Raw genomic sequence first — 11,136 nt, 5'->3', positions numbered from 1 at the left:
TTTCCTGGTGTGCAGCACGGTGTGCTGTGTTTAGTGGCACTTAAGTATTACACAGTAAATACTCAACAAATCCAGAAGGATGTGCAGAAGCAATAGCACACTGTTAATACAAAAGTTACTAAAGCTACAGGGTAACACCACTATGTGGGTGCAGAGATCACACACGCTCCTAACACACTTCCATACGGTGCCCTGGCTGTCCACCTGGTGCCTGGCCCTGTGCTATTCAGTCGGACCAGTCATTCTCGTCAAACTCAGAGTCATCATCTGAGTCACTGTACTCCACAGCGATGCGTCTGGACAAGATTGTGGCCACATCGTTCCCAACAGGCTCCCGTTTGGCTTCCTGCTCACGTTGCTCCTGAACCTTTTTCAGCTGGATTCCTGAAAACACAATGTGGGGAGGACAATCAGTCTCTTTGCTAGCTCCCAGTGAAGGAAAACCAAACAGGTCTCCCTGTTTTTACTGAGTTTACAAATACAAGGCAGTGGCCATCTGAGGATGGAGAGAATGTATGTGCTAAGCCTACTGCAGTAATGGACACAAAATACAACCTTCTGCACAACTGTGTGGGAACACAATATGCAGGGGACCTAACTTGGACCACTTTAAACCTTTCTCTTTGACAGAATTTCAGATTTATGGGCTCACTATGAAACCAGGAGAAAAATAGTCCCAGATTATTTGCACTGGCAGTGTTAAAACAAGCTTTTGCAATCTGTCACACACATACATAGACACAGTCACAGTCACAGTCACAGTCACACACACACACACACACACACACACACACACACACACACACACACAGCACACACAAGCACAAGTACACATTGGCCTGGTTCAATGAGCTCAGGCAGAGGCAGATGCATCACAGCTCTGTCAAGGATATTATGCCAGTGGAGTTCCTATGGTTGCAGACCGGCAACTGCCCTCATTTATTTTCAGCTGAGACAAACTGTAACCAGGAGGCTGTACTGTTCCCTAAGGCTCAAGCAGCTCTGTGAGTATCCCACAGCCTGTTTCTGCCCTGGCCACCCTGAGCTTTGACTGGTTAAGGATGAATGGTACCACGCACACACAGGTCTTCCTGGAAGGCTCTGGGGCAGTCAAACAGGCAAGGGGCCAGGCTCCCTCTACTGGGTGTACACAATGAGCATGATACCTCTCCAGTTAAGGACTGGTCGGAAGGGCAGGACTTTTGCCTGGCACAATCTCTATGCTGCTGAATAAATGCTGGAACCACTGGCTTGGCATATGGAGCTTCTCTGTCAAGTCCAGAATAAACTTAGATTTGTTTAAAATGAAACCATTGCTGGTGGCTCACTTTCTTCCATTTTATTCTTGTGGTACAAAGTGGAGAAAGGTCTTATTACTTAATCTATCATTTGGTGTCTAATTTCTGGTTTCTTGTCAAGCACGCATTTCCTGAATTTTTAACTTTTTATTATAATGTGTTTCCATGCTTCCAGTAAAAGAAAGTAAGAAATAACAGAATGTACAGTTATCTTTTGAAGGCAGTGTAGCTAGCTGAGCCCCAAAACAGTCTCTTCTAAAAGGGAGACTTGTGACATGAGGTGTGCACTCACCCATCCGGATGGCAGCCAGGAGGTCACTTCTTGCATCACTTATGGGTGGCTGTGCAGGTTCCGGGCGCTTTGCCTCAGCCACAGGGGGACCATGCAGTGGGGAGGATGAAAGAGAAGAGGGGCCTGGAGGACCAGGTGGAGGAGGTGGGGGGCCTGGAGGTGGTGGTGCTGTGGCCAAGAGCCCAGTGGAGGGCTGGTGGGAAGGGGCGGGGTACGTGGAAGCAGCTGAGGCCGGGAATGGGGGCTGTGTGGGGATCTGGAGAGGGCTGACGAAGGCAGTTTGTGCTGAAGGAATCATGGGTGGAGGGGGAGGCGGTGGTGGTCCTGAGGGGTTGTAGTATTCAATAATCTGTGCTGGAAGCATCCTAAAGAACAATAAGATACAGTCACCAGGGTCACATCTTCCTAGTTCTAATAGAGTTTATAGAGAAGGTCCTTTCAGACACAGTACAGGGCTGCTGCCAGCTAGACAGAGTCACTGTGGGTATACGTGTCCACTCCGAAAGTCACACAATTCATCACGGCAATGAAAAACCCACTGAAATGCACCTAAAACGACCATTTGAAAAGCGTGTTGCACTCTTTGGATGGCTAGGGTACATTCATGACAGTAAAAGGCTGGTGCTCTTTTCATCCTGGGTATCTCAAAGATGCTGTGTAGCTCCTTATCTTATCTCATGAGGCTTCCAAAACATAGGAGACAGGGCTTGGGAGGATGTTGTTTTCTTTGACCCTGTCCGATGAGAATCTCCAGGGTTAAGGGGCCCAGCGACATGTCAAACACCCCAAGAGACATGACAATGTTTTTCAAAACCAGAGACTCTCTGTTATTGTTCAGGCATCTGTACTGGCCTGTCCTTGGGGTTCTGACAGGATATGCCCTCAGCTGCAGTCACTAAGACCACCACCTGTGTATATTCACTATGTTCCTTTTTAAAAAGGTCCCTGCCCAACTCCCATCCTCCTTTCTCTCCCTCTCTCCCTCTCTTTCCTTTCTCTTCTCTCCTGCTGCTCCTGTCTCCGGAGGCCAGTCTCCCCCTTCCCTTTCCCCCTTTTTCCCTTCCCCTAACAACAACAACAACAACAACAACAACAACAACAACAACCCCTCTGCTTGAATCCTGTCCCATGGCATCTTTCTCTTGTGCTCTGCTTTTCTGAAATTACACTTTCCATGCGCTTGTTGTAACAGCCTTAAAACACACATTCTAGTAATTCCAGCTTAGCCAATGCCTAAGGATAGGGGACAATCAGACCCTGTGGTCTCCTCTTTCAGGATGTGGGTACAATTAAAAAGCCAAGGCCAGCACTCTGGTGGAGGCACATTGCTATATTCAGATTTTTTGGGTGCAGACACTAGGGAGCAGACATTTGAAGACTAATTTTGAAAGAGCTAAAGGCAACCTACCAAAATAAAGGGGAGGGGCTCAAATGAATTAACACATGACCAGGAAGGGTCTGTACACAGTGCAGGCATTCAACCCACAAATCAGAAAACAAGAGGGTGTAGGGCAGAATGCTCCAGGGGCCCAGAGACCAAGAAAGGGGCTTACAGGATGAATGGCGAGGAGTGTGACATTACATGCTTTCTTTGTCTATGACCAGCAGTCCTTGAGAAACTTGAAGGTGTGAATAGGTTGGCAAATAAGCATTTTACCCTTTATTGATGCCTTGGCTTAGTATCAGTACATGAGCAGAGGAACAGGGGAACACACACAAACACACTGTCCACCTGGCATGTGACAGGGTTCTACATCTATTTTATTTGACACAGACTCTGTCAACACTGGTATTATGCCCAACCATTCTTAACTATATTCTATGTGATAAAATCCTTTCAAGACACAAATTCAAGAGCAACAGCGAAAGTGAATAGCAATTTACCCATAGTCGGCAGGAGCCACTGATGTAGAAGCCTGGGCCCCCTCTGGGGCCTGGGGAGGAGGTGGGGGTGGTGGCTGCTGAGGTCTGTTTAGGGCCATGTGCCTTGCTGAGGCAGACGAGGGTCGGTACTCGTGCTCAGCGCCTTGGTTTGTGGTTCCATGCAGTGGTGCATCACCAGCTGTGCAGGAAGGTGTCGTCGGCTGTGCTTGCAAAGAGTGGCTGGGAGTAGCAGGATAAGAGTAATCGGTGACATCGGATGTGTGAGACCTGATTTCCAAGGAAATGAGTGGGGGGGGGGAGAAATTGAAGTTTTAAAAATGTCTCCTAAGAGGCAGATGCATATCTACAAATAACAGCATTGTCAGTACACAAGGATGAGACACTTATTTCTTTTATGATCAGCTAGGTCCAGCCCCATGAGAGCTTCCAAGCACAACACAATGATTTTAGCAGCAAGCTCCCAGTATTACATGGATTCAGATTTGAAGCTTTGATAAGTCAGATGAGTAAGTGGGGCCAGCAGAGCCTCGATTTCACAACATTTCATGTACTTCTTTATGAAGACAATGTTATATGTCAAACCCCATTTCATTTAGAAACAAATCCCAGATGGACAGAGAACTGCAAAGGCAAGAAAATATGACAGCAATTAATTAGACAGCAGGAGAACTGGATACATGTTAACGGCAAGAAGAGGAAGTGGGGTCCAGAATGCAATAGTGAGCTGCATTTAAACGGCAGGAATGTGTTTAGCCCACAGAAGGGAAAGCCACACCGACAGGTTTCCTGGGCTGTAAGCACACCGTCGCAACAGAGCTCTAAAAGGAAAGGAGACCGTGAGTTAGTGAGCAGCTTGGAAGGGGCTGACGATGGGCTTCCTGCATGGCCTGCGAGGAGGGTGAGAACTGGCATACATAGGAGCCATGAGCATGTTAGTAAGAGGCACACGTTCTCGCCTGAGTTACAGGACAGTCAGCAGGGGCTGCACATCCTCCCATGATGCTGAAGCAGGGCTCGACCATGGGCTGGGGATCCAAGAAAGCAAAATGACGAACCCTCTGGGCTTCCTGTCTTCCTTCGCGCTCCCTGCCTGATCCAGTTTCTTTGCGTCACTCATGAACTCAATGCCCATTTTCCTCCTCTCCCACTCTTCTCGTCTGGTTCTGACTTTTCTCACGTATACTTGTTGGCTCCTGTTAGGATTCAGCTTGTGTTTCTCTCTCTGAAGGGAAACAGGTAAACATACACTGGGGATGTAGAGAGAGCAGGAACTAAGATACAAACTCGTGTCTGCATTTGGGACTTGGTGAGTAGCTTTCCCCAGCTGGAGCACTGAGCAAATCAAAAGAATCTACTGCTCCTCTCTGTCCCCTAACTACAGCATAAGGATGAAAGGCTTATTTCTCTCCCATTTGGGAGCTGTGGTCTTCATTATGATGTGCCTGTGATGATGTCTGGTCTACTCTGCCAACCTCTAGCAATATTTTAGAGGTAGAGGCTATCTGCCCTGTACTTGGACTCAATGCATTTCAAAAGTATAAACAGATCTAAAACTATGGGGTCACTGATGATATCCACACTCTGCCAAGTAACTAGATCACCAGTATGTACTCTCTAAAGGAAACAGTCACCCAGTACATTGTGGAGTGTCTCCAGTGAGACATGGGAAAGGACACAGCATATTCTGTGGTATAAGTGAGAATGCCATTCTTGGAAAACAGACTTGAGAAACAGCAAAAAGGAGTCAAGACAAAGGGGGTGACCAGACCGAGACAGAAGTGATACACAACTGATGGGAAAAGGAAAGCACAGGATTTCTAGAGGACAGGACTCTGATGAAGGGTGAAAACAGGAGAAGTAGAGAGCATTTGCCAGCAGGCTGTGGGGGGAGGACTCGGAGCTGGCTGAGTGGGCAGGCAGAAGTGGCTATGAGGTGTTGGGAGCCGTCCCTGCATTCTCCATTACAATGATGGCGCCTGCAGGCACTGAATGTAAATAAGATTATTGCGCAGGCGCTGGGTAATTTTCCATTCCTTGATCTCTGCCTATTCCGTGGCGTTATATGGCCTGATGAGCTGCAGCCAATCAGGGTGACACGTCGGGCGGCTGCCAGCCTTTATTAGGGGACGGGATTCTTGGCTCGGGGTCTCTGCTCTGGTAAGCTTATGCTCTCCTCTCAAGACGCATTAAAGCTTTACTACAGAAGGATCCGAATGTCCTGTGTCGTTCTTGCTGGCGAGGCGATTGCGCGGGACAATGAGGCACACCACCAACGTGGTGATGAGGGTGTGAAATCTGCAATGGCCAGTCTCCATGTGCTGCAGCAGAGGGAACTGGTGGGTTACGATAAAGGGGCAGGAAGGAGGCTATTCACCTAGTGGGAGAATGCCATCAATCCCTGGGGTCAGTAGAGAGGCAGGTGGGCAGAGCCACAGCACTAAAGCGTGGCCCAGAACTGGATAGTAGAAACAAGGCAGGGTGGATGTGGAGAGGCACCGATTTCTGACTACAGAGAACATTCCATCAACTTGTCATCCAAAACTCACAGGTGGAGACAAGCCATGCCTAGCAATCTGAGTTTAGTTCACCTGGGCTGAGCTAAAACACTTTGCATATATTACTGCCTTTGTACACATACCATGAAACTTGAGATGAATTTCCTTGTTATGCTTAATGGACATGTGAGAAGGAGGCTTACCACTAAAAATCCAGCTTTTACCAAATAATACTTAAAAATAAGATATTTTTAAGATGTCAAAGAGCTTGGTATAGTGGTGCACGCCTTTAATCCCGGTATTTGGGAGGTTGAGGTAGAGGGATCTCTGTGTGTTTGAGGTCTACATCAAGAGTTCCAGGGCACCCAGGATACATAGTGAGACCCTGTGTCAAAAAACAAAAACAAAAAACAAAACAAAAGAACAAAAAAAACACAACCCAACAATAAGAAAAAAAAAGTCAACAGGAAATGTACAGTGTGATTCCAATGTTGTAAAGATAAAAGTCCCACACACAGGTACAGAAAAAAGACTAGGGACAGATACAGTAAAATGCAAATGGTGTCTCTGGATGATGTTATAATGGATATTTAATTTTAATTTCTTTCTGCAATATCCAGATATGAGTATGTTTTGTTTCATAATTAGGGTTGGAGTGATGGATGGCTCAGTAGTTAAACACACTTGCTGCTCTTGCAGGGAACCCAGGTTTGATTTCCACACCCACATAGCAGTTAAAAACCATCTGTAACTCCAGTTCTAGGGGATCTGACACCCTATTCTGGCCTCTGCAGGCACTGTACACACACACACACACACACACACACACACACACACACACACACACACACACAATGTCATGTACATATGCATACAAGTAACTCAAAAGAAAATAAACATTTTCTTAAAAAGAGAAAAGGCTGCAGTTTTAATAAAATAAGGCAAACTTTCCAAATTAACTCAAGGTGTTCAGTCTAAGCCCAGCGATGCATTGTGATCTGTTTGCTAATAAGTTATGTATGCCAAGAGTAAGTTACTGGAAAGACTATGAGACAAAAGCTAAGTTTTGACAAAATGATCCACCTAGCTCTATTCTGGTAAGCTAAGAGAAATGAAACCTTATCTAAACCATGTGCGCACACAAGCAAAGTATCAAATAATTCCAACGACCCTTGGCATCATGCCATGCATGGAACAATCTCATCTTAGATGGTAGGGTGAGAAGCATTTCAAGGGTTAAAAAAAAAGTCCACATGTTTTCCATCTACATGTTTTCCATCCCAATTAGAGCATCAATAGAGTGAAAACAGGTATGTGCTTTGCATGACAAAATTAAAATTCCAACTAAGTTATCTGTCAAAACAACAAATTGATGCTGGTGAGGACTCTTGGGTCCCTGTATCCCTCCCTCACCGTAGGAGCAGAACCATAATATCAATAAACTGACATTGAAGTTCAATTGTGAGGCTAGAACCCAAGCTCCCAGAGTTCTCTGAATACTGTAGGTAGCAGGTGTGTAGAAAGATGACCTGGGGCGTGCCTTTTCAGAGCTCATAGGCCTGGGCAGGAAGCAATATCAAATGCCCTGCAACAAGTTTAGACTTGTGTCCTAGTAAACACCCACCTACTCCTTGGGTAGGTAGAGACTGCTGTAATTGCTGATGTTTAAGGTGAAAAGAAGAAAGAACCAAAGAGAAGAAATCAAGTATGAAGTGCTTGATTTCTTGCTATTTTTGACATTTTCTTCATAAACTTAGAGCTTTGTTTGTTGTTAATTTAAAGATAGAGTCTCGTGTGTCCCAGGACAGCCTTAGGTATGTAACCCAGGATGGCCTCAGGTATGCAGCCTAGGAGGACCCTGATTTTCTGATCATCCTGCCTCCACCTCTGAGTGCTAGGATTAGAGGCATGTGCCACCACACCAGGCTTGTGACACTCCAGGCTTCACACCCAGGCTTCACACATGCCAGGTGCTCACTCTTCCAACTGAGCTGTGCACCCAGCTTGAATTCAAACTGTAATGCTGTAGACTGGAAGTCCAAACAAATGGATCATAATGATTTGATAAAACAGAAGCAAGACATTAAACCAAAGTTAAAACTGGCTGGTCAGTCACTGGGTGAGTTTCTGTGACAAATGTGACCTCATGACTTCACTGTTTACACCTGCAAGAAATACTCTTACTTAGGTGCTGCCAACTTTTAAAAGAAAACTCAGTAGGAAGTCCTCCTGAATTGAGAGCCTGTAAGATGAGTTATCTGGAGTGAGACATCAGCCCTCTGTCGTCTGTCTTCTTCCAATGAAGGTCTTCCTGGATCACTACTGTAACCACCCCATGATCATAGTTAGGTGACAAAGAACAAAGGAAATTCAACATTCTATATTAAAGTAAGAGACAATTAAGCAAAATTCAAGTCATTGACAGTCACCCAAGTTCAGAATCCACTTTAAACTCCACTTTACAGATTAACCCCAGAGCAAACTTAAAGTTTAAACAGCATGTAAAGTAATCCAACTTCAAACAGCACTGCCATAAGGCATTATTTTCAAAGCAAAAGATGGACATCATTTTTAAGACATAGCAGGGCACATAGAAACCCAAAACACAGGGGCTCAAACATGGGGAGAGGGGTCCGTGACATGCACACACCTAGTATCTGGGGACAGAGATCCCTCGGAGGATGCTCCGTGGTGCACACTCTGAGACAACCTGTTGTCGGGCCTAAGCTCTTTGTCATACGCCATCATATTCCACTCCTGGCGCCTGTTTCTGGCTTTTCTAACCTTTTTCACCTCACGGGTGGTGCCATCTACACGTTTTTGCTCCTGATGTCCAGGAAAAGAAAGCAAGCATGCCAAGACAGAAGGGAAAGGAAAACAGCAGGTTAGATGCAGTTAAATGCACAGCAAACAAGCCTGGTGCACACACGAGAGGCATTTTCATCCTGCTTATACCCGAGTGTAAGGAAATTCTAAGACAGCATATGCCTCAGGTTCACCAGGCCCATCAGAAATCAAGTGGGTCTCTAAAGAAACAACAGGCTCCCACTCCTACTAGAGCACTTACCTTCGCCTTTGGAACTGGACTCTGGCTCACTAGGGTTATGGACTGTTTAACACACTCACACTTAGATCTGCATTGCCCATGTGAAGTATCTGGTAAAACCATTCATAAAAATCATTTCCCTCATTGACATACTTTGAACACCCTACATGAGCATGTGTGTGAATGCATGCACACTCACACACACACACAGATAAAACTTACCTGTTCATACACAAAGCTATTCTTACACCAGTCCTGTTTGTCAGCTAAGGCTCATTCAGTGTTCACTGTGGTCCCATGCAAGCCCCTACTCCAAGTAAGACCCTCTTTAAGACACATCTGTCCCTTTTCTTGCACAAACATTTCTGATCTCTTTTGACAAAGGTGGTGTGCTCCCCCCGCCCCAATTCTCACATATGGACCTCACCACACTGTTTTACCTTTACAGGAAGCATACAGTCAATACATGCTGGCTGAATGATCAAAACCACACACCATGCCTCAAGCATAAACATGTCCCGGGGACTATGCTCAGCACTCAGACACTGATGACACAAATGGCAAACACACACACACACACACACACACACACACACACACACACACACACACCACACAGTTTCTATCCTCATGGAGCTTGTACGCTGGAAGTCTGAAAGTTGGCATAAACAAGTGTCTCTATAGAATATTGTAAAATATAAATGTATCTATATTTTTAAAAAGTGATATATCTTACATACAACTTTATATTAGATATGCATATTATATGTTTCTACATCTCATATATTTAAATATGTGCATGTGTATATATGTACACCAAATGCCATCTTGTCTGCAATTTAAGGCAGTGAGAGAATGGTGGACAAAGTGGATCGTTTTTAGAGGCTCTGGAACAAAGAGTAAAGACATCAGATGCACACAAGATGTAGAATGGCAGGAGAGGACATGAAAAGACGCGATGCAGATGAGAAGGGACACTCAGCAAACTAACACTACTAGAGGCTGTGGCGAAGGCCTGTTAGCAGTAGAAACTAAGTTTTCAGCCTTTTGAGAGGCAGGGGGGATATGACGGGACCACCCAAATCTTGCCATGCTTTCTCCTCATTAGCAGCAATTCAACTTCTAGGAATTTATCCTAAAAACCAACTCTACTGCTGTAGGAATCCTACTGTGGTATTTTAAAAGTGCAGTTTACAATCAGTATCCATTCATCAACATGGCAAAGGGCAGGTAGTTAATGGGGCACTTGTATTTCAGAAATCTGTACACTATTCAGAAAAAAACCCCACATCTTTAATAATTCATGTGTGCAAAAATCGTGTCTGGTATGATTTTACATATATAAAATGCTTCACCACATGTGTATGCATGCCTTAATACATGGTCTGAAAAGATGCTCATGAGACTCCTAAGCAATGGTAGGTCCTCACAGAAAGGGTGTGCCTTTGTCACCTTCAAAGCCACTTGGCTGTGCTATAGCTAGGACATATTGTTTGTCTACTTTTAAAACCCAAAAGAAAAAAGGGGGAGGGGGACTTCAATGTGAAGTCAGTTTGCATCCCAATTGAGAGCCGTGGTGTTAAAGGCACCCACCAGCCATCCCTCTTCCTGCTCGAGAGGCACACATTGACATATTCAGGAAATAATTGTGTTATTTCTTCACAATGGTTCAGTCTTCAGTTATCCAGTAACAAGTATATAAGATGGAGACACACACACCAGGCCATCATCGCTAAATATTAACGGTAATAAACTATCTCAACCACACTGGCCCACATTAGAATTCCCAGACTATGCAACACAGCTCTGTACCCTAGGCTGCATCACCATACTTTTTCCAAGGAAACCCCTAACTCTTGAAGCCCACCCACCACACCTATCTCCTGTCCTAACCGACCCCCACCTCATGCATGCCCTTATTCTGCTAACCCAGATTACTATGTCCAGCAAAACTACCAGTTATTGTTGAAGGAGAAACACTTCCACGATGAAGAATACAAACTAAAGGAATCCATGATGTAATGGAAGCAGCCCTATAGCTGTGACGTGTCCACATCTTAAAAATATGAGGGATTTGAAATACAAATTTAACAATGTGTCTTAGAGCCTTGGAAAAATAAG

The 11,136-nt window shown here is 45.1% G+C and overlaps 1 protein-coding gene across 2 annotated transcripts in view; it reads right to left on the bottom strand.

Annotated features, from left to right (window-relative positions):
* Positions 1-226: 226 nt before the first annotated feature.
* Wasf3 (WASP family member 3) overlaps positions 227-11,136 on the bottom strand; it is a 31,053-nt gene continuing 20,143 nt past the window's right edge. Inside the window, exons 5-8 of one of the 2 annotated variants that reach the window (XM_035444746.1) lie at positions 8,620-8,795; positions 3,475-3,741; positions 1,591-1,955; positions 227-384 (exon numbers count right to left, since the gene is read on the bottom strand). In XM_035444746.1, the coding sequence (XP_035300637.1) occupies positions 227-384; positions 1,591-1,955; positions 3,475-3,741; positions 8,620-8,795 (966 nt within the window). Of the gene's footprint in view, positions 385-1,590; positions 1,956-3,474; positions 3,742-4,529; positions 4,697-8,619; positions 8,796-11,136 lie in introns of both variants that reach the window. The other variant, XM_035444747.1, reaches the window with a different exon arrangement.

Source organism: Cricetulus griseus, chromosome 4 (genome assembly GCF_003668045.3).
Source record: "Cricetulus griseus strain 17A/GY chromosome 4, alternate assembly CriGri-PICRH-1.0, whole genome shotgun sequence".
Lineage (NCBI taxonomy): Eukaryota > Metazoa > Chordata > Mammalia > Rodentia > Cricetidae > Cricetulus > Cricetulus griseus.
This window is presented reverse-complemented; position numbering and strand designations above follow the sequence as displayed.